Source organism: Pyricularia grisea (assembly GCF_004355905.1).
Source record: "Pyricularia grisea strain NI907 chromosome Unknown Pyricularia_grisea_NI907_Scaffold_1, whole genome shotgun sequence".
Classification (NCBI taxonomy): Eukaryota; Fungi; Ascomycota; class Sordariomycetes; order Magnaporthales; family Pyriculariaceae; genus Pyricularia; species Pyricularia grisea.
The window spans coordinates 8,182,184-8,205,750 of record NW_022156716.1 but is presented as its reverse complement, the minus strand read 5'-3'; the positions used below and the strand labels follow the sequence as shown (position 1 = coordinate 8,205,750).

Genomic DNA, 23,567 nt, shown 5'->3' with positions numbered 1-23,567 from the left:
TGATGTATCAAAGCAACTGTTGAAAAAAAAGCTGGTTAAATGCATACAATGGGTTGAAATACGGACAAAGGAAGGTTGTGCAAGGTGGACATACAGTGAGTTTAATAATCTGTTTGATGGTGCATGTCATATACGTGTTGAAGACAGATAGAAATTTCGAACGTAATCCCACGACACCGCGATTCATGCTCAGAATGCCCTTCTGAACCTGAAGCTGTTCGATGGCTGGGCACCAAGGTGCATCTGAAAAGATAAAAAAAAGTGCCCTCTTTCCCAGCCGGGCTCTGCTTGCAGCGAATCAAGGGTTGGGTATATTTTTCATCTGAAACATGAATTGTGTTTACGACCCAGGTATCGGGGACACCTGTTTCTAAATGCAAAGGTACGATGGGTAGAAGTAACTGAACGCCGACAGCGTAGCTGAGGTTCTCAATGATGAGGGTGAAGTTACACATGTTACAGTATTGGGGGTGAATAGAGTTGAGTTGCCGCAAGCAATCCTACTGGTAGACATAAATTTATTACCCGTCGCGTGGCTGTTCTCCTCCCGTCCACCCATCCGTCATCCTAGCCCCGCATCTCCAACCCGGCCGCCAACGTTAATCGTTCTAGCGCCGCCATAGGAAATCAGTGAAAGGCTGGGAGAAACCGGACGCTGGCAAGGGGCGATGGTCGGAGTACTTCCCGGGCTTTCTATCAGTTATTTCAAATCGGCTGGACTACCACGTTTTTAGGAAGGGTTTATTTGAGGAGAAGTGCACCAACATTCAACAGATAATGGTGATCCGTCAGTAGTGGCAAATGGCGCGGGCCAAGACTCTATTCGGTCTCTTATATTGGCACAGAGTATTTATATGTTTATTATACGATTTAAAAGGGGCGATCCGGAAACAAATATAACCCTGAAATGGGCCGGCACGCGGAAACGAACATACGAAACAAAAAAATTCAATTAACCACTTTTTAAGTATGAAATTTATAAAATTATATTTATTAAATATCAAAACTGTTTATAGACCTCCTCTACACTTAGAGATTAAGGTGTGAGACAAATAACTACTGCGAATCGTGATATCTAATTATCTCTATATCTTGTTTGTTCTATACAAAAGAGATTGTTGCAATCTGTGCCCAAACACGAGAAAAGGGGGTGCGTGCGATCCGTGGATGCCTGGGAAGTTAGGCATTAGAATCGCACGTGCCTTGTTTGTCAGCGTGCATCAACAACAACCAAAGTGCGATCTCCAGTCCTATTCCAACCTTTGACTTGTGAGCAGCTCCGATCGAAAGGCCAGCCGTTGCCAGCACCAGTAGTACATCAACCAAAGATCTGCAATAGATCTAGCCAGGCTTACTCAGCCCTAAAATCTGCTTTTCCTAACAACAACCTCTGAAAATTCCTGCACTGCGTCCAGGAGTGGACGATAATTGCCCGTGAAGACCGATGTGAAGAACGAAGCGCAGACGCCAGCCATGATCTCTTGCATCCTTCTTCCCCCGGTGGTCCCCAGCAGCTGTTCCACCTGAGACTGGACGTCTGCGGGGAGACCAAGCGACTGAATCAGAGCCGGGATGTCCGTAAAAGAAGCGTGCGTCGTCCCAGCAACACCCACCATCGCCTTGGGCCCAGGTAGCGTTTCCCAAAAAGAATTCCAGGTCTCGTCCTCGTCGGCATGCTTCTCACGACCAAGCAGCATGAAGGGCTGCTTCGTTCCGGATTCGAGCACAGGGTTGAAGAGACGACCGTCCAGGTTGATTCCGCCGAGCATGTGTTCGTCGAGGGCTAGGACCTGGGCTGCTGCTGCGCCGCCGAGGGAGTGGCCCATGGCGATGACGTGGTCAAAGTTGATTTTGGTGGGGAGGCTGCGGAAGAGGGGGTCGCCTGAGGAGGAAAGTTGGCGGAGTTGGGAGAGGATGAATGACATGTCTAGTGCTCGGATCTGGGGGGAAGGGGGTTTTCTGTGGGTGAGTTACGGCGTTTTCACAAAGGGTTGAGAGTGTTTGGAGTTGGTTACCTCGGCGAGCTGCTCCTCAAGGTCGGTCATGGTCCCGTTCCTTCTAACCACAGAACCGTCGGGAAACTCGACGACTTCAGCTTCGTATGGATGATCGATTGTTACGACAAAATAGCCCTGGGCAGCAATCGATTTGGCGGTGACGCTGTACAGAAGACGGGATTCTGCCATACCAGGAGAAAACAACACGAGAGGGAACCGAGTCGTCCTTCCAGCCTCTTGGCAGTTCCTATTGTGAACATTGGGTAGCTTGCAGAGCTCCAGCTGGAAAGAGGAAAAGATGCTTGCTGGCAATCCTGCCGACTGGGCAAGCGTCCCATATGAGGCTGCTGTGACAGATGGCATGTAGGCGATAATTTCGTTGGAGCATTTGGTTCCATCTGAGATTGGGGAGAAGACGGACAGAAGTACCTGCCGCTTGACGGTCTTGTTAAAAGGGTCTGTTCGACTCTGGTCTGTCAGAGCCTTGACTTGCATCGTGACCGAAAAAGGTCCGGAGTGACTGGGGACCACGACAGCTTGGGCAATCCCCAGAAGCAGGCCAGCGAGGATGGTGAAGCGCATGGCTGAGAGTGTTGGACAGGAGGTATATTGGAAGAATGTGGCGGGAGGAAGGAGGGTCAGTCGTGTTGCCGGCCTCAGTATCGGGAGTTCGTTTCCGTTCATCGCTGGATGGATAGGATGGTGTCGTCTCGCTTTATACGCAGGTGTGCAGGTGGTCCACATCTTAGCCTCGCCCATTGATTACTGCTTTAGGGAGTTGTTGTGGAACAATTGTGGGCTCGTTGCCGATGTCTTGGCATCGCCCAATGACTGCCGCTTTTGGAATCGCGCCATGATGGGTTAGTAAGCCGACCCTCGTGGCATACTCCTTTGCATACTCCCCTTCACAGTCATCACGTGACTTTCTCGTCTCAGGTGTAGTGGGGCTGGCCAGACCTGACTGTCTGCCCCTCCCCGAGTTCATAGATGAACCCGGGTCAGGATTGAGCTGAACCCCCTTCAGAAATTTTTTGACCCACTTTTTCTCTGAAGGGGGTTCAACTTTTCAAAATCCACTTTAATTACACCGTTGTAATTGGCCGAATTTATGTAAAATAATATTTTTTTGCGTATGCAGCGCATATGCACCGCATATGCGTATATATATAAAAATTAGTAAATTTTACAAATATAAGTAAAATAGCATATGCCGGGCATATGCACCGCGTATGCGTATATATAAAAATTAATAAATTTTACAAATATAAGTAAAATAGCATATGCCGGGCATATGCGGTGCATATGCCCTGCATATGCAAATATAAGTAAAAATTTAATAAAAACTTTAAAATTAAATTTTTATATATAATTTATAGTAAATTGTTAAAAAAAATTTCAAAAATATATATATTTACATTTAATATTATTTATAAATTTTTTATTTTTTAAATTTATATTATCGGGAATATTTCATTAATTATTTTAATTTTATTTTAATATAATAATATATTAAAAAAACAATTAAAAATACAAATAATTCTAAAATTATTTATTTTTTCAATAATATATATATAATTAAAAAAATAAAATAATTTATTTAATATATTGTATTTTCAAATATTTATTAAGATTTTTATATTTTAAATGTGAGGATCAGGCCCCTAGACCTACCCTCAGAATCACGACTCGGCTCCACACCGAGCCAGGGATCGGACAAGGATCCACTACCTCCGGATTTAAGCGCGTCTCTTAAGCGCGTCGTCGATTGTAATTTCTCTCTTCTCTTCAGTTTAAAATTTTCGTCGATAACGCCTAATACACTGAGGTTCTCCAATATATACCTGGCCGTAACATAATTCTAAACTCACTATAATTTGCTGGTAAAACAATTAAAATATATCGTTCAATCCCTTCATTCAATCGTTCACCACGTCGGCTGTGCACGACGGTAAACTAGGCCACAGAAGACACCATTCGCGAAATTAATATCGCCGCGTAAGAATTACGGCCCACCGATTCGCCAATCCCAACGCGTGACAAACGCAAATTTAGCAAAGCCAAATAATTTGGTTTTAAGTATTGCTATTTCCAATACCGAAGGTTCGGATTAAAACGGAAAAATTATAATTGTCCCGGTAAACCTAAAACCAGTAAAACCCGCTTTTACCAGCGCCAATACAAAACCTAAAAAGCCCGTTAAGCCCCAATCCGACATAAAGTAAAATTAGCCAGTCGACAGTATCGAAATTGACGGATCGTACGAGTACGAGTTAGTTTTTGAATATCCAGGAGAGGCGCGAAGCCCTCCCCACCAACCTTTTGCCAAGACGTCAGACGGTAGGAACGAAATTCCGAAATTTCCAAGCAGAGCGCCCTCGCTTGCCGCCCAAATAAAAAGCGAAATGGCAGACGAAAACGAAAATACTGCCGGCCAGGTTATAATTATTTAATTACAGCTGCAAAATTTTTTGGCCACTATTACCCAATTTAAAAACCAGTTCGCCACCCGGAATAATAATGCCACCCGTTAAACCCGCGGTATTACGCCTTTGAACAGCGCTTTTAAAGGGGCTGAATTTAAGCCCTATAATATCGCTGCCCGGATAATATTTAAACTTTACGGAAATAACCAAAATATTAAAAACCCTGCCTACGACAGGACGGCACGTAAAACCAGCATCGACCCCGGTATATTTAATGGTGATAAGGATCGTTTTGATAAATGGATTACTAAAATCGCAGATAAATTTATAAAGGACGACGAAATTTACAAAATAGAAAAAAGCCGTATGGTAATAATTAATTCCCTTACTAAAGGGTTTGCTAACGACCTTATCCAAAGCCGTTATAAATCCACCATTATACCTTTTAACAACGCAGCCGAAATGGTCGCGACCTTAGCCGCTGTTTACCACGATGACAATCAAGCCTCCAAAACCCGTAAAAAGCTTCGTTACCTGAAGTTTAGTCTGTCGGACAAGTTAACAAACATCCACCAGTTTATTGGTAAAATTAACAGCCTAACCGATAAAGCCAATATTACCAAAACGGAACGCAAATTGGTTTTTTATAAGCATATTCCTGCCAACCTAAACCCCCAGCTTTTCAACCTATCCAAAAACCCAAATATTTCGTACGAAACCTTTGCCGGAGAAGTTGCGAACTCGGCGCTGGCCCAACAACGCGTTTGGGAGGAGCTCCGCGAGAACCGCAAAAAGAGGGAAAAGCGCCGTAAACGTTTAGCCAGCGCCGAACGCAAATAGCGTCGACGCGAGAATCGCCGGTACAGCCAGGAAGCTAAAAACCAAACCCGCATACAGACCATTAACGCCCCGAAATCGCCCAGCAAAAAAAACGCCAAATTGGTTATTAAAAATAGATGTTTCCTTTGCAAAAAAGCCGGGTACTTGGCACGTAATTGCCCCGAAAAGGCCGCTTATATCGCCGCCGTTTTCGCCCTTTAATACGAAGGCGATCGAAAGGCTTGTGAACGATCCGGCCATAGTTTATCTTCGTCGGATTCGGAAAATTGCTAAAGCTGCCGAAAATCTTTTCGGCAGTTTGCATGCCTTAAATAGCTAAAATCGATAAATTACCTAAATTAAACACCTTTTTTACTCCCATTTAATTGTAAAACAAAGGTCGTGGTCTTAACGCCCAAACTTTCTGTAATACCGGAGCAAATGTATACTTATCCATTCGACCGAGCCTCGCGAAAAAGGTCGCCCAACGTTTAAAGCTACCTATTAAAAAGCTCCCCAAACTTTTGGACTTTGGAAATTTTAACCGGAAAATTACCGCAAAAGCCACCGAATACTTTCGGTTTATTTTGCAAATCGACGGACGATAATTCCCACGGCAAAAATTCATCTTCTTCGAAACGGTATACGATATGTTTATCGGATAAAAATGGTGGACGAAATATCGAATAGGCTTATTCCCAGCTACCCGCAGTTTCGTTTGGCCCAACGACCTGCCCGCAATGGCCCAATATTTACCCGCAATCGTCGTACAACGTTCGAATCCGCCTCTGGACCTTGAGGCCCAAACTGACGCAGTCCGCCGGGACCGCAAAATGGAATAAGAAGACCGTCGTATCCAGGTCCGCAAAATATTTTAAAGCCCTAAACGCCAATACGGAAACCAGGTTTAGATCGCAGAAATTAGCGCTTTTCCGACTATTCCAAAAACCGTTTTTAACAAAGCCCTGCCAGCAAATATTTGTGCCCTTTTTAACGACCCACGTTAAAATCGATGGAAGCGATCCCCGTTACCTACGGAGCCTATACCGTTGGTACCAGTAAACGATACGCCTACGACCAGCTTTAATGCGGTATTAGCCTTGCAATGGAATAAGACTTACGATGGACATCCCATTCCATTTCCTGCAGGCGAAAACCCGGAATATATCGCGTAAATACGAGCCAAATTACCTAAAACATTTGCCCATTTTAAGGGTTTTTTTTCCAAAAAGGCGTCGACGATTTTCCCGCCTAACCGACCCGGCTTCGACGTGGTTTTAAAATTCGAAAAACCTTTGGAAGGGAAACCAATCCGTTATTCGACCCTTTTCGCGATAATAAAATTGGAAAAAGAAATTATCGACAAATTTTTGAGAATCGATTTTATTAAACGGATAATGGAGGAGACCGCAGCTTCGACTTTGTTCGTTCCTAAACCGCAATCGAAAAAGCAGCGTTTTTATATGGATTACCGATGGGTAAACAAATTTATTAAAGGACGATAAATATTTGCCCCCAATGTGGCCGGGACGTTAAACAAATGTGGAAAAACCCGGAAGATAACCAAAATCGATATTATTCGAATTTTTAACAAATTATTAATGAATCCGAAATTACGGTATTTAACGGCGTTTAAAACGCGATAAAATACATTTTAATAAAAGGTCCTACCCTTTAGACTAAAAGTCGGACCGGCCTGGTTCCAAACTTTTATTAACGTTTAGCTTAATGAATTATTGGACGTTTTCGCGAACGTTTACGCAAACGACGTATTAATTTATACCGAGGATAAATCGGAGCAAATCCATTTTAAGCAAACCGAAGAGGTTATTTACAGGCTATATAAAACCGGACTCCAAGGCGATATTAAAAAATTAAATTTCGACGTCTTCGAAATCGAATACCTGGGTTTATTTCTAAAAATCGGTAAAAATATCCGTATCGACCCCAAAAAGGTCGAAACCATTACCAATTGGCGATAGGACGACGTCACCTCCGTTTCGGCAGTACAATCCTTCCTAGGCTTATATAATTTCGTTCGGACGTTTTACCATTACGCCAACGAATAGGCAAAACCTCTGATCCGATTATTGAAAAGGGGAGTTCCATTCGAAAAAAGCCCCGAGTAAAAAACTGCTTTTAAAACGTTAAAATAACTGGTAATTACCGCCCCCGTAATAAATTTTTTTAAACCCGGTATATTTGTTAGGATAAATACCGACGCCAGTGGTAGGGCTACCGCCGGTATTGTATAGTAGTAATAGGACGATAATAGTTGGAAGTTAATCGGTTATTCGTCCAAAACCATATCCCCTGTTAAACAAAATTATCCGATTTAAAACCAGGAGCTATTAATTGTAATTAATACGTTAAAGGATTTCGAACCAGCCCTATTGGGTACCAAATTTTGTGTTTTTACCGATTACCAGGCCCTAATTTATTGGTCGACCAAAAAACTTTTGTCCGCTCGCCAAATACGATGGGCTAATTACCTGGTTAATTTCGACCTTATTTTTAAATACCGTCCCGGTAAGGATAATGTGGCAGCCGATGCCCTTTCGCGCAAAACCATCGACAACCCTACGGTTAAGGCCCGAGCTGTGTTAGACCGTACCATTGTACTAATCCTTCCAAAAAAGATCGATTCCCGACCCGGCGAACCTTTTCCAACTATTAGCAGTTTGGAACCCTCCGTACCGCAAGGAACTAACTTGGTGGCCCTTATTCTGGAAAAAAACCTAAAACAAAACCTAGGTTACTACGATAATTTGTTAACGGTACCCGAAATTATCCAAAATGGTAAAATCTTTTTAAAAACGGTTTTTATCCGCGAAGTTTATAAACCCAAGATCTTCGGCCATGGAGGTTAAAATAAAACCTTTAACCGTTTAAAAAGAGATTACTGGTGGCCCGACCGAAATCGAAACGTTAAACGCTATATTAAAAACTGTCGCGAATGTTAGCGCAACAAGGTACAATATGATAAAACGTTTGGGTTGCTGCACCTACTGGAGATTCCTAGACGGTGTTGGTAATATGTGATGGTGGACGGCAAAATTATGCCCAAGGATAAAAAAGGTTACGATTACGTTTGGGTTTTTATCTGCCGATTAACCAAATTTTTGGCCATTTTACCGGGAAAAAAAACAAATACCGCGGAAACCTTGGCCATGCGGTATTATTAAATTATATACCGTTAAAAAGGCGTCCCCGATTTATGGTTTTCCGATAACGCCGGACCGTTTATATCCAAATTCCTAAATATTTTAAACGAATTGATAGGAATAAAATATAAATATGGAAGCGCCCGCCATTTTCAAAATTAGGGTAGCGTCGAAATTACTAACGTTAAATTGGATTAAAAAATGCGTTTTTATATAAATAAATACCAAACGAATTGGCGACGGTATATTCCCGTTTTCGATTTCGGCCACAATTCGTCCGTTCACGCCTTTATCGGCATAGTACCGATCGAAGCAAAAATAGGAGTTCGCTTTCGAAACCCGTTTTTTTTACTTTTACACGAAAAAGACCTGGAAACCGGTTAGCAATATAAGGCGTTGGAAATGGTCCGCCAAACCCGGCAAACCTAGGAATTGGCCCGCAATAATGGATTCGGAACGTAGATAAAGCAATAAAAATAGGCTAATAAAAAGCGGCGACCGGTCGATTTTACGGTAGGAAATACGGTTTACGTTAGCAAAAAGGGTCTTTTTACCGAAGCTTTTACGACCAAATTGGATTCGCAAAATGCAGGACCATGAACGATTTTCGAGAAAAAGGGCCACAGCTTTATTCTCGACACCCTTGCCTGGTATAAAGGTAGTAAGCTGTTCCACGCCAGCCGATTGCGTAAAGCAATAACGGATCCATTACCTTAATAGTATTAAAAACCGGAACTACCGGTCGAAATTAACGGAAAACCGGAATGGGAGGTGGAGCAAATGTTGGCTTTACGTTTATTCGGACGAAAGAAAACGTTGTAATATTAGGTATTGTGGGTCGGATTCGACCTTGATAAAATATGGTATAAGGCCCGCGATTTAAAAAATTCACCAGTATTGCTAAATACCTTTTACAGGGAGTACCCCGACGCAGCAGGATTTCCGGTAAATTTGCAATAATAAATTAGGAGCGCAGCAGAGGATATTTTTGCGGAGGACGGATCCGAAAATAATATTACCGAATACGATGCGAAAAAAATACGAAAACGGAAAAAGGCCCCGAGGAAATATACGTAACAAATTTAAAATTTTAACCGCCTACGTCGATTAGGCTTTAGAGGGGGGTAATGTGAGGATTAGGCCCCTAAACCTACCTTTAGAATTACGATTCGGCTCCATACCGAACCAGGGATCGGATAAGGATTTATTATTTCCGGATTTAAGCGCGTTTTTTGAGCGCGTCGTCGATTGTAATTTCTCTTTTCTTTTTAGTTTAGAATTTTCGTCGATAGCGCTTAATATATTGAGGTTCTCCAATGTATGCCTGGCCGTGACATTAAATATAATTTTTATTTTGGTATAAAAATTTAATTTTACTTGTTTTATTTAATTTTTAAATATATTTTTGCATATGTAATGCATATGCAGAATTTATACATTTTATTTATTATTTATTATTTTTATTACTCAATTAGGCGGACCCATCGGACCCATTTTATCTGGCCAACCGGAGCAAAAGCCCTGAAGGGGGTTTAACCTTTAGCGAAAGTGGGTCTAATTTAGTCTCAGTGCTCAGACTAGACCCCCCTGCGTTGCAGGGTGGACCGGGCGCTCCATGTACCTTTCAGCCACACGGCTTTTCGGCCAATCAAATTGGCCAAAAAAATCGCGCCCGTTTTAATCTAAGGACATTTTATCGATTATCGGCGCAAATGGAGGTTATCGCACAGTATACGCACTGTGCATGCACTGTATGCGCAACGGCGATACAGTTTTTTAACTGTGTATTTTTAAATGACGAATATTTAATTAAATAGAAATCGTATAAATATTAAAAAAGTGTTGGTATAAAGCTTAAAATCAGGGCTTTCTAACGGTTAAAACCTTATATTTGTAATCGCTATAAATAAATAAATATAAAAATAAATAATAATATTATTATTTTTAACGCCCCATTTAAAAATTTATATATAAATAATAATATATATAAATTTTTTATTTTTATATAATAATAAGTATAATTATATTAATATTAACGTATAGTTTTTTTTTCAAATTATCGTTCGTTATTTTTTTATTTATATAAATATACGTTAAATTTAATATTTTATATAAATATTTAATAATTAATATATTTATTAATAAAAGGTTTTATAAAAATATAGCTCGGTATAATAAACCTTTATATTTAATATATATAATAATTTAACAACGTTTATTTTTTTTTTTAATTTAAAATAAATATAAAATAAAATTTAAAAATTAGTAAATTTATTAAATTTATATATAAAATACGCAATTTTAACAATATTAAGAAAAAAAGATCACGTAGAAGTCTGTTTATTCCGGTTATTTAATCGTTAAAATTTTAGTTTTATTACCGTTAAAATTGGTAAAAATATAAACCCGTTTCGATTGCAAAATTTATTAAAAATATTTAATATTTTACCTATTCGAATATTTAATACCTTATATTACGTAATATATTAACCAAAATTTATATATATAATATATACGTATATATTACCCCCCACGTACAAAAATTTTGAAATTATATTTAAAAATAAAAATATAATTAAAAAAAATTAAAAAATTCCAATTTTTTTTAAAAACCCAACCTCCACTTGCGAATCAAGGCCACCCATATCCCAATTCGACCAATATAATAATTAAAAATATAAAATAAATCGTTGTTAATTATTTTGCTAATTGCTATATCCAATGTACAAACCGTATATTTCTACGATTTTTATTTAATTAATTATAACGGAGTGTCGGTCGCCGAAATGCCGAAATTACCTCCACTTGCGACGAAAATGAACAAGTTGTCCTCAGACCTGAACCGCTGTGATCTTTGTGTTTGGACCCACAGGTACAAAGCAAAGCTACCAATTGAGCCACAGCTCAATTGGGATCGCGCCGTTCAGGGATGAGCCCTGAGACTAGGTCTAATTATCTCTGAAGGGGGTTCAGCTCAATCCTGACCCGGGTTCATCTAATGCCTCCCCTCCCCCCACCCCTTGTGTCGCTGCCTCTCCAGGCTCCCCCCGTCTGGTCTTAATAATTACGCAGGCGAGTACAGATTATTGTGCGAGCAGGAGCTTACCAGCCAGAACCCTAGAATTCGACCCCCGCAACATGTTCCTTGGCCCTTTTGATCGCCGCAAGCGCCGACATAGATGCGTCGCGTGTACAAAGAGCCACTTGAAGGTAGGTACTACAGCCTTGTATTATTTTTGAATAGTCTTGAAAGATGGAATTCTGACGTGCGTATCCCGATTTAATTAGTGCTCGGGTAATTTTCCTTGTACTGCCTGCGTCAAGCGTGGTTATCCTTGCCAGTATGGTGTCGTGGTACAAGAGAGGGCCATATTGGTCGACCGAGGGAAGCATTCAACGATAGGCACGTACAGAGGGGTTGGGCAATCACTTGTTCCGGACACTCTCGTCGCCAAACCCCTGGGTGCCGACCAAACAACGTTCTATCTCTCCTGCTTCGACGCCTTCCTTCAAAAAAACAAGTTTACTGGTCTGGTATCACCTCGGGAAGATATTGCCGAGCTGGTGAAACGCGGCGACCCTGAAAGTCACCTTCGGGATGCAGTGCTGTGTCTGGGTGCAATGCAAGCCTTGACGCTGCCTGCGGCGTCGAGATCAAAAGAGATCCGTCAATTTGCGCTGCAATCTTACGCAAAGTCTATTTCCAGACTTCGAGACGCGCTTGCCAACACGGTCGACGACGCCGAGTCGAGAGTAGGAATCCTCTGGTCTACTCTGCTGCTTGGTCTGTTTGAAGTGAGTGGTCCCATCTTGATTTGAAAGAACTCTCAAGCTAACCGGGCAGCTTATGAATGATTCAACTGGCAACGGGTGGCTACAACACCTTATCCACGGCACATCGAAGGCTCTGAGAGCTAGCGGCCCCTCGACGTGCATTTCTGGCCCCTGCATGCGATTTTTTACGGAATCCAAGATATTCGAGGTTTGCAGGGCAGTCGTCTTCAATCAGCCAACTTTTCTTGCCGACGAAGAATGGATAGCTTTGTCCGCATTTTTCCGAACGTACTCGCTGTGCAGTTCACAGAAAATGCTGGATGTTCTGCTCGACATTGTAATTATGTGCGCTTTATTGCGTGTTAAGTATGTCATATCATGCCATTTTCCACGGTGGAATATTTTTAACCCATTGTAGGGCGGCGAACTTAATCGAATTCTTTTAGCGCTCGGGTCCGGTTGATATTATTGAATAAGCCTAAGCCATTTTTCAACGCGGTTGCGAGCTCCGAGGTCAATTTTACGCCTGGGCATCGAGCTATTACACTTTTAACGTTTTTAGATGTCCGGTAATTTCGCAAGTTTTATCAGCCATTTCGAATATGGAGTATAAGCATAAAATTCAGCTTTTGGCAAAGACGTGTTTTTCTGCCACCAGCATTTACCTTTCAGGGGTGTTTGATTACGAGATATACTATTGGTAGAGCTTGCAGTTACCTGTTGCTACGCTAAACGAAAACCAGATTTAACAATACGTCGCCTTTATTTTCGATTCGAGCCAACGATTCGCCGGTACGAATATCTTTTTATTGTTACTTTTATTTCCATTTCGGGTTGCTAGCGCAAAGGCCCGGAAGATATCGCAAAAAAAGCAAATTATGGAGTTTTTGGGAATAGTAGGTTTAAATTTTCCAGTCGCTTTCGCGTTTATAGCTAAAATCGAAAACTTGTGGCGCTACAATAGTGTTAGGGAATTGGGATTAACGATAGGAAATAGTAAGTCGGTATAAATAAAAAAGTAAAGCCTTTTTTTTTTTTTTTTTTTTTTTTTTATTGATCCCTAACGCGGCTTTGCTAAAGGGTCAATGATTATTATTGCCTCGGTAGGTTGGGTCGGCGATTAAACGTGGCTCGTATTGTATATTATGTCGATTTAAATAACCTGCAACGCCCTAAAGCCACAAAAGCTATTTGTTTACGTTCCTCCATTTTACTACCATTATTGCGGCCTTACCATAATTCCGTTATCCCATACGTATTTGAGCAACGGTTTAAATTTGCGATATTTATATAGGCCTTTAAAATCCTCCCGCGAGTTTTTGGGCGGCCAATCCGACCCGTCCCCGCCGGCGTATATTAGGTACGGCGTTACGTCCGCGGTGCATATAAAGGCCTGGCGCAGCGTGTCGACGTAATGGTCCGCGTGTGCCCGCGCCTCGCGCCGCAAAGTCGCAGGCAGCGGCGGCCGCTCGTCCTTTTCGGCCTTCCCGTGGGCGCCCGCCGGGGCGTACGCGTCTTTCCAGACGTGTTGGCGCAGCACGTTGAGGCAATGCAGGTGGTGGAAGACCTCGGTCACGCCGACGTAGCCGCCCGGCGACGAGGGGTGCGGGACCCCGGCGCGCGCGGTTACGAAGCGTGAGCCGTGCCGGCTGGGGTTTTCGGTGCGGTTGAGGAGGGGGAGTTTCTCGAAGGGGATCACGATGGCCGGGACTGTTGTTTATGGCCATATCATATTAATACTACTTTGCTACCTTTCCTTTATTTTGGTGGATAAAGGGTGAGAATCGTATAAACCCACCGTTGGAAATGGCGTCCTACTTCCTCTCCATCTCCCTGGTCGGGCGGCCGACATAGCCCGAGATTGTTCCGGTAGCTGGATCTGTCCAATTACGTTTTTTATATTCGACCATTTCCAAAAGCGGGGCTTAATATGCCGCAACCGGAGTCAGCATTATCCAAATAAGAACATTAGCGAAATTTTATTGGTCGAAACAGGAAAATAAACATTGGGAATTTTACAATAAACGCCCAGCTGCGCGGTATATTAATGGTCGGTCGACAGCGCAGTTCCGGGCCGGTAAAATTAATGCTGTCGTGGTAATATCGCGGCCGTGATGACGGAGCCGGCCAAGAATATGGCGGTACAGAGCATCACCTGCCAAGCGAAACCTAGCATAATTCGGCCATAGCCCCAGTGATGGCTAGGCTGCTTTAGCGGCGGATTAACGGAAGAATACGATCCTACGTTGTCTATATCTTGGATAGTAGCATATTTTTGGTTAAAGTTCGTCTGTCTTTTCCAGAATATGACGCCGTCGTAAGCTATCCAGCCAGCCAAAATGATATGACCTAAATATCCGAGGTTGCTCAGCGTGTTTCGAAATGGTATGGCAGGTGAATGTGCATACAAGTCTGTGGAAAAAAAGCAAAGAAAAGCAAGTTCAGGAATGTTGGATAAGGTCGCAAAGTAAAGAGGGGGAGCTGAGTGCGATAATTAGCGACCCGGAGCCCTTTAAACCAAAATTGCACTTTACAATAGAGGATTTACAGCACTATAGACCTCGCGTCCGGTATTTCCCCGTTAAACGTTAAAATAGGTTGTAACGTTACAAACCAAAGTCCACTATAATTGCTGCTGTTATATGTGTCACGGCCAGGCATACATTGGAGAACCTCAGTGTATTAGGCGCTATCGACGAAAATTCTAAACTGAAGAGAAGAGAGAAATTACAATCGACGACGCGCTCAAGAAACGCGCTTAAATCCGGAGGTAGTGGATCCTTGTCCGATCCCTGGTTCGGTGTGGAGCCGAATCGTAATTCTGAGGGTAGGTTTAGGGGCCTGATCCTTATATTACCCCCCTTTAAGGCCTAATCGACGTAGGCGGTCAAAATTTTAAATTTGTTACGTATGTTTCTTCGGGGCCTTCCTCCGCTTTCGTGTTTTTTTCGTATCGTATTCGGCAATATTGTCCTCGGGTCCGTCTTCCGCAAAAATATCCTTTGCTGCGCTCCTAATCCACTGTTGCAAATTTACCGGAGGTCCTGTTACGTCGGGATACTTCCTGTAAAAGGTATCCAGTAATACTGGTAAGTTTTTCAAATCGCGGGCCTTATATTATATTTTATTAGGGTCGAGTCCGACCTACGATACCTAATATTGCAACGTTTTTTTTCGTCCGAATAAACGTAAAGCCAACATTTGTTCCACTTCCCACTCCGGTTTTCCGTTAATTTCGACCGGTGGTTCCGGTTTTTAATATTGTTAAAATAATGGATCCGTTGCTGTTTTACGTAATCGGTTGGCGTGGAATAATTTACTACTTTTATACCAGGCAAGGGTGTTGAGAATAAAGCTGTGGCCCTTTTCCTCGAAAATCGTTTATGGTCCTGCATTTTGCGAGTCCAATTTGGTCGTAGGAGCTTCGGTAAAAAAACCCTTTTTGCTAACGTAAACCGCATTTCCCACCGTAAAGTCGACCGGTCGCCGTTTTTTATTAGCCTGCCTTTATTGTTTTATTTGCGTTCCGAATCCATTGTTGCGGGCCAGTTTCTGGGTTTGCCGGGTTTGGCGGACCATTTTTAACGTTTTATATTGCTAACCGGTCTCCAGGTTTTTTTCGTGTAAAGGTAGAAAAAGCGGGTTTCGAAGGCGAGTTCCTGTTTTTATTTCGATCGGTGCTATGCCGATAAAGGCGTAAACGGACGAGTTGTGGCCGAAATCGAAAACGGGAATATGCCGTCGCCAATTCGTTTGGTATTTGTTTATATAAAAACGCATTTTTTAATCCAATTTAGCGTTGGTAATTTCGACGTTGCCCTGATTTTAAGGGTGGCGGGCGTTTTTATATTTATATTTTGTTCCTATTAATTCGTTTAAAATGTTTAGAAATTCGGATATAAACGGTCCGGCGTTGTCGGAAAGCTATAAATTGGGGACGCCTTTCCAACGGTATACAGTTTAATAATACCGTATAACCAAGGTTTCCGCGATATTTGTCTTTTTTCCCGGTAGGGTGGCCAAAAATTTGGTTAATCGGCAGATAAAAACCCAAACGTAATCGTAGCCTTTTTTATCCTTGGGTATAATTTTACCGTCCACCATTACGTACTGCCAATACCGTTTAAGGATTTCCAGTGGGTGTAGCAGCCCAGGCGTCTTATTATGTCGTACCTTGTTGCGCTAACATTCGCGACAGTTTTTGATGTAGCGTTTAACGTTTCGATTTCGGTCGGGCCACCAGTAATCTTTTTTTAAACGGTTGAGGGTTTTATTTTGGCCTCTATGGCCGAAGATTTTGGGCTTATGAGCTTCGCGGATAAAAGCCGTTTTTAAGAAGATTTTGCCATCCTGGGTAATTTCGGGTACCGTTAACAAATTATCGTGGTAACCTAGGTTCTGTTTCAGGTTTTTTTCCAGGATAAGGGCTACCAGGTTAACTTCTTGCGGTACGAAGGGTTCCAAACTGCTAATGGTTGGAAAAGGTTCGCCGGGTCGGGAATCGATCTTTTTTAGAGGGATTAGTGCAATGGTACGGTTTAATACAATTCGGGCCTTGACCGTAGGGTTATCGATGGTTTTGCGCGAAAGGGCATCGGCTGCCACATTATCCTTGCCGGGACGGTATTTAAAGGTAAGGTCAAAATTGGCCAAATAATTAGCCCATCGTATTTGGCGAGCGGATAAAAATTTTTTGGTCGACCAATAAATTAGGGCCTGGTAATCGGTAAAAATATAAAATTTGGTATCCAATAGGGTTGGTTCGAAGTCTTTTAGCGTATTAATTACAGCTAATAACTTTTGGTCCTAAATCGGATAGTTTTATTTAGCAGGGGATATGGTTTTGGACGAATAACCGATTGGTTTTTAGCTGCTATCGTCCTGTTACTGCCACATAATACCGGCGGTAGCCCTGCCACTAGCGTCGGTGTCCATCCTGACAGGTATACCGGGTTTAAAGAAATTTATTACGGGGGCGGTAATTACCAGTTATTTTAACGTTTTAAAGGCAGTTTTTTGTTCGGGGCCTTTTTCGAATAGGATTCCCCTTTTTAATAATCGGGTTAAAGATTTTGCCTATTCGTTGGCGTAATGGCAGAACGTCCGAACGAAATTGTATAAGTTTAGGAAGGATTGTATTGCCGAAACGGAGGTGACGTCGTCCCATCGCCAGCTGGTAATGGCTTCGACCTTTTTGGGGTCGATACGGATACTTTTACCGATCTTTAAAAATAAACCTAGGTATTCGATTTCGAAAACGCCGAAACTTAACTTTTTAATATCGCCTTAAAGTTCGGTTTTATGTAGCCTGTAAATAACCTTTTCGGTTTGTTTAAAGTGGATTTGCTCCGATTTATTCTCGGTATAAATCAATACGTTGTCTGCGTAAGCGCTCGCGAAAACGTCCAGCAGTTTATTAAGCTGAGCGTTGATAAAAGTTTGGAACCAGGCCGGTCCGACCTTTAGTCCAAAGGGTAGGACTTTCCACTGAAATGTGCCTTATCGCGTTTTAAACGCCGTTAAATACCGTAATTTCGGATTTATTAGCAATTTGTTAAAAATTCGAATAATGTCGATTTTGGTTATCTTCCGGGCTTTTCCACATTTGTTTAACGTTCCGGCCACGTCGGGGGCAAATATTTATCGTCCTTTAATAAATTTATTTACCCATCGGTAATCCATACAAAAACGCTGTTTTTTCGATTGCGGTTTAGGAACGAATAAAGTCGAAGCTGCGGTTTTCTCCATTATCCGTTTAATAAAATCGATCCTTAGAAATTCGTCGATGGTTTTTTTTTCCAATTTTATTATCGCGAAAGGGGTCGAATAGCGGGTTGGCCTCCCCTCCAAAAGTTTTTCAAATTCCAAAACCACGTTAAAACCGGGTCGGCTAGGCGGGAAAATCGTCGACGCCTTTTTGGAAAAAAAACCCTTAAAATGGGCAAATGTTTTAGGTAATTTGGCTCGTATTTACGCGATATATTCCGGGTTTTCGTTTACAGGAAATGGAATGGGATATCCATCGTAAATCTTATTCCATTACAAGGCTGATACCGCATTAAAGCTGGTTGTAGGCGTATCGTTTACTGGTACCAACGGTATAGGCTCCGTAGGTAACGGGGATCGCTTCTATCGATTTTAACGTGGGTCGTTAAAAAGGGCACAAATATTTGCTGGCAGGGCTTTATTGGAAACGGTTTTTGGGATAATCGGAAAAGCGCTAATTTCTGCAATTTAAACCTGGTTTCCGTATTGGCGTTTAGGGCTTTAAAATATTTTGCGGATTTGGATACGACGGTTTTTTTATTCCATTTTGCGGTCCCGGCGGACTGCGTCAGTTTGGGCCTTAAGGTCCAGAGGCGGATTCGAACGTTGTACGACGATTGCGGGTAAATATTGGGCTATTGCGGGCAGGTCGTTGGGCTAAACGAAACTGCGGGTAATTGGGAATAAGCCTATTCGATGCTTCGTCCACCATTTTTGTCCGATAAACATATCGTATGCCGTTTCGAGGAAGATGAATTTCTGCCGTGGGAATTGTCGTCCGTCGATTTGCAAGGTAAACCGAAGGTATTCGGTAGCTTTTGCGGTAATTTTCCGGTTAAAGTCTCCAAAATCCAAAGGTTTGGGGAGTTTTTTAATAGGTAATTTTAAACGTTGGGCGACCTTTTTCGCGAGGCTCGGTCGAATGGATAAATACATATTTGCTCCGGTATTACAAAAAGCTTGGGCGTTAAAACCACGACCTTTGTTTTACAATTAAATAGGAGTAAAAAAGGTGTTTAATTTAGGTAATTTATCGATTTTAATTATTTGAGGCATGCAGATTGCCGAAGAGATTTTCGGCAGTTTTAGCAATTTTCCGAATCCGACGAAAATAAGCTGTAGCCGGATCGTTTATAAGCTTTTCGATCGCCTTCGTATTAAAGGGCGAAAACGGCGGCGATGTGAGCGGCCTTTTCGGGGCAATTACGTGCCAGGTGCCCGGCTTTTTTGCAAAGGAAACATTTACCTTTAATGACCAATTTGGCGTTTTTTCTGCTGGGCGACTTCGGGGCGTTAATGGTCTGTGTGCGGGTTTGGTTCTTGGTTTTTTGGTTATACCGGCGATTTTCGCGTCGACGCTGTTTGCGTTCGGCGTTGGCTGAACGCTTACGGCGCTCTTCCCTTTTTTTGCGGTTTTCGCGGAGCTTTTCCCAAACGCGTTATTGGGCCAGCGCCGAGTTCGCAACTTTTCCGGCAAAGGTTTCGTACGAGATATTTGGGTTTTTGGATAGGTTGAAAAGCTGGGGGTTTAGGTTGGCAGAAATATGCTTATAAAAAACCAATTTACGTTCCGTTTTGGTAATGTTGGTTTTATCGGCTAGGCTGTTAACCTTACCAATAAATTGGTGGATATTTATTAATTTGTCCGACAGATTAAATTTTAGGTAACGAAATTCCTTACGGGTTTTGGAGGCTTGATTGTCATCGTGGTAAATAGCGGCTAGGGTCGCGACCATTTCGGCTGCGCTGCTAAAAGATATAATGGTGGATTTATAACGGTTTTAAATAAGGTCGTTAGCAAGCCCTTTAATAAGGGAATTAATTACTACTATGCGGCTTTTTTTTATTTTATAAATTTCGTCGTCCTTTACAAATTTATTTGCGATTTTAGTAATCTATTTATCAAAACGATCCTTATTACCATTAAATATGCCGGGGTCGATACTGGTTTTACGTGCCGTCCTATCGTAGGCAGGGTTTTTAGCATTTTGGTTATTTCCGTAAGGCTTAAATGCTGTCCGGATAGCGATACTATAGGGCTTAAATTTAGCCCCTTCAAAAACGCTGTTCAAAGGCGTAATACCGCGGGTTTAACGGGTGGTATTATTATTCCGGGTGGCGAACTGGTTTTTAAATTAGGTAATAATGGCCAAAAGATTTTACAGCTGTAATTAAATAATTATAATCTGGCCGGCAATATTTTCGTTTTCGTTTACCATTTCGTTTTTTATTTGGGCGGCAGGCGAAAGCGTTTTATTTGGAGGTTTCGGAATTTCGTTCCTGCCGTTTGACGTCTTGGCAAAAGGTTGGTGGGAAGGGCTTCGCGCCTTTCCTGGGTGTTTAAAAACTAATTCGTACTTGTACGATCCGTCAATTTCGATGCTGTCGATTGGCTGATTTTGCTTTGTGTCGGATTGGGGTTTAACGGGTTTTTCAAACTTTGTATTGGCGTTGGTAGGAGCGGGTTTTATTGGTTTTGGGCTTACCGGGGCAATTATAATTTTTCCGTTTTAATCCGAACTTTCGGTGTTGGGAATAGCAGTACCTAAAGCCAAATTATTTGGCTTTGCTAAATTTGCGTTTGTCACGCGTTGGGATTAGCGAATCGGTGGGCCGTAATTTTTACGCGGCGACATTAATTTCGCGAATGGTGTCTTTTGTGGCCTAGTTTACCGTCGTGCACAGCCGACGTGGTAAACGATTAAATGAAGGGATTGAACGATATATTTTAATTGCTTCACCAGCAAATTATAGTGAGTTTAGAATTATGTTACGGCCAGGTATATATTGGAGAACCTTAGTGTATTAGGCGCTATCGACGAAAATTCTAAACTGAAGAGAAGAGAGAAATTACAATCGACGACGCGCTTAAAAGACGCGTTTAAATCCGGAGGTAGTGGATCCTTGTCCGATCCCTGGCTCGGTGTGGAGCCGAGTCGTGATTCTGAGGGTAGGTCTAGGGGCCTGATCCTCACAATATGCAGCGTTTCTATTTATTACAAAAAGCCGGTTATAATACCCACTTTTCTGATAAAAAACCCAATTAAATGTTGGAAACCGATATAAGGTCGCAGATGTGATGGAACGTCGTTTGCGGGTCGAAATCTTGGTTAGTGCTGGTGAACATCGCGAGTTGGAAGTTTTCGAGGGGGGAAAAGGAAGCGAACCAAACGCGGAAGAGAAGGAATGTATGCAGGACAAGCCAGAAATAGCCTAGCGTCATATTTATACCTAATTGAAAAGTCGGACGTGGGTAAGATTTAATAAGCAGAAGGAGCGGGATTGGTTAAATTGCGGAGCGGGCGGCGCGGGCCTAGACCCTTGCAAAATTTAGTGAATAGAAACACTGGTGTTAATTTTTGTGAAATTTATGTTACGGCAGGCGCAAGGAAGCTAATTAAACCGGACGTATGAAATTGTATCCGAAATTGATATTAACTAATCCATTGCTCGAAGATTTCGCCCAATAAACGGTTAAATTTTGTTAAGGGATTAGAAGTTTAATTTTCTGTAATAAATATAAGACGAGAATCTCACTTTAGTTATTCGGTAAATTAAAATTAGGTAGTTTTTAGACCTTTTTGTGGCTTCCTTTTAGGTCTGTTCGATTTAGGCTACAAAATGTCAATTCGAACAAATAACAAATTAGTCTAAACAAATCACCACTAAAACCCCGCTTTTATCTTTCCAATTAATCCATATAGTAACTATTTCCAGATTCCTTATTATCGCACCGTCCAGTTCTCGTCCATCCACGACTCGATCTTATCCCAATTGCGGCATTTGTGGTGCGTGTTAAAGTCTGTTTTACGGCCATCGTAACCTTGTCTATCGAGACGGACCAGTAAGGGCGTCACATCGCCCCAGCACATGAGCGCAATACGCAGGGATTCGAGGCAGTGGTCGATGTGCATCCGGTTCCTGAAAACGTCCTCGGGCGCCTCGTACAGTCCCGAGGGAACCCCGGGGTATTTGCCAGCCTGCCACCAGGTGAACATACGGATCATGTTCTGTTTTTTTTTTTTTTTTTTTTTTCATGATTTCTGTCTGTCAGCCGCTTTGGCATATGGAGAGGGTCAAAAAGGGAATAGACCAAGAGGGCTACCGACCAGGCAATATAGCTGATAAAAGACTTCGAGGAGCGCAACGTAACCCGTCCCCACGTCAGCAGGGACGTGGGCTAGGTGGTCCTTCTCGGAGCGGTTGAGGCCTGCGATTTTATCCTCGGGTATTTCCACCGCATGCTCTGGCGAAGGGAGGAGTGAGTTTCTTTGCCATCTAAACGAATCATCGAAAAGCCGAGGAGCTAAGGAAAACGGATACCCAAAGAGCGTCAAAGCATACTGTACGTCAGATTGAACCAAACCTCCTCGACCTCGGGCGTCGGTGGCCCGCGGTACTTGCTTGTCGAATTGAAAGCATTATCAAAGTCAAAGGTGACATATTCAACCGCTTCCAGTGCGGGTGCTGAAAGGAATGTCAGCCTAGCGTGTTTGAAAGCCTCCAAATCTCCAAGAGATTTACACCACATTGAAAGCTGCCTGGCACACTGATTATCGGTCGGCTTGCGAGTGAGCGAGATGCCGATCAGAGCCATCACAAGCACGCACAGCGTCATCAAGAGAAGGATCACTGGGTTAAATACGTGGCGGCGCTATGAGGAGTGTGACTGATATCCTTCATCACTGCCGGCCGCCGATAGGGTATTGTCGTCGGCCAAGGAGCTGCGGTCTGCTTTGTCCTCCTGGATTGAGGACATTAGCGGCCGGTAGGATGCTTTTTTGGAATCCATTGCGGAGTAGCTGCTATAAAGAAAGCTGTCAACGCCGAAGAGAAAGGCACTTTGGAGACAGGAATGTAGAGATGGATACAGTGGCGGCCCTTGCTGAAGAGGACGGATCGAGTAAAGAGGTAAGAGAAAACGAATTACTATAAACGGACAGGCCCCGGATAAGATGCGCGGATAGAATGTGACCAGCCTGCAATATTCCCTCCTGCTATTTTTGTTCGTGTGCGGGGCGGGTTCGGACTATGCCTCTGCTATGCATGTAAGCCATGTAAGATATATGCAAGTGGAACCACTGCAGCGCCAATTTGGCTGTTTTTTTGTTCAGTTGTAAACATGGCAGCGGATGCCCCATTTCCTTCCAATTTAGGAAGTTAAAAAGTTTAGGACATATAGTATCCACCCAGACCAACGCAAAAGCTTTTTTCAGTTTGAAGCGGTTAAGATGACGCGAATTTGAGGTATAATGACAGTCTTTTTTCCCGGTAAAATCCCGCCATTTAGGTTTGAGACGTTGCACTGCGGTGCAATTAAAACTTTGACGATGCAACCTCGCACATTCTTTTTGGCAGGTCCAATTACAATAACCAGCTGAAATGTTACGTCCGACATTTCAAAACCCAGACCAATCAACCTTTATACCGCAATTCTATGGATATTTTATCCACTATGCCAAATCGACATGTTCCGATTGCCAAGTTTTTTAATCCAACGTTGCACAGGAATAGGTACGGATATTCGCCGTAGCATGAAAAGAGATTAATATCAGCTGGAATTAAGCAAGGGTGGTCATCGGCAAGTTGTCGGGAGAAATTAGCAAAAAAAAAAAAAAAAAGAA

At 42.5% G+C, this 23,567-nt stretch overlaps 3 protein-coding genes across 3 annotated transcripts; all 3 read right to left on the bottom strand.

Moving 5' to 3' along the window:
• Positions 1 to 1,361: 1,361 nt before the first annotated feature.
• PgNI_02501 (uncharacterized protein) lies at positions 1,362 to 2,579 on the bottom strand (the record flags this gene model as incomplete). Its single annotated transcript, XM_031122566.1, has 2 exons — positions 1,362 to 1,940; positions 2,016 to 2,579. 2 exons carry the CDS (start codon positions 2,577 to 2,579, stop codon positions 1,362 to 1,364), a joined length of 1,143 nt encoding a protein of 380 aa, XP_030987100.1.
• A 10,817-nt stretch (positions 2,580 to 13,396) lies between these two features.
• On the bottom strand, positions 13,397 to 14,029 carry PgNI_02499 (uncharacterized protein; the record flags this gene model as incomplete). Its single annotated transcript, XM_031122565.1, has 2 exons — positions 13,397 to 13,887; positions 13,996 to 14,029. The coding sequence occupies 2 exons, from the start codon at positions 14,027 to 14,029 to the stop codon at positions 13,397 to 13,399; spliced, it is 525 nt and encodes a 174-aa protein (XP_030986221.1).
• A 231-nt stretch (positions 14,030 to 14,260) lies between these two features.
• Positions 14,261 to 22,561, bottom strand: PgNI_02498 (uncharacterized protein; the record flags this gene model as incomplete). The annotated part of the gene is made up of 5 exons (XM_031122564.1): positions 14,261 to 14,589; positions 14,731 to 14,737; positions 21,678 to 21,953; positions 22,053 to 22,189; positions 22,288 to 22,561. The coding sequence occupies 5 exons, from the start codon at positions 22,559 to 22,561 to the stop codon at positions 14,261 to 14,263; spliced, it is 1,023 nt and encodes a 340-aa protein (XP_030986220.1).
• Between the last annotated feature and the right edge of the window lie 1,006 nt (positions 22,562 to 23,567).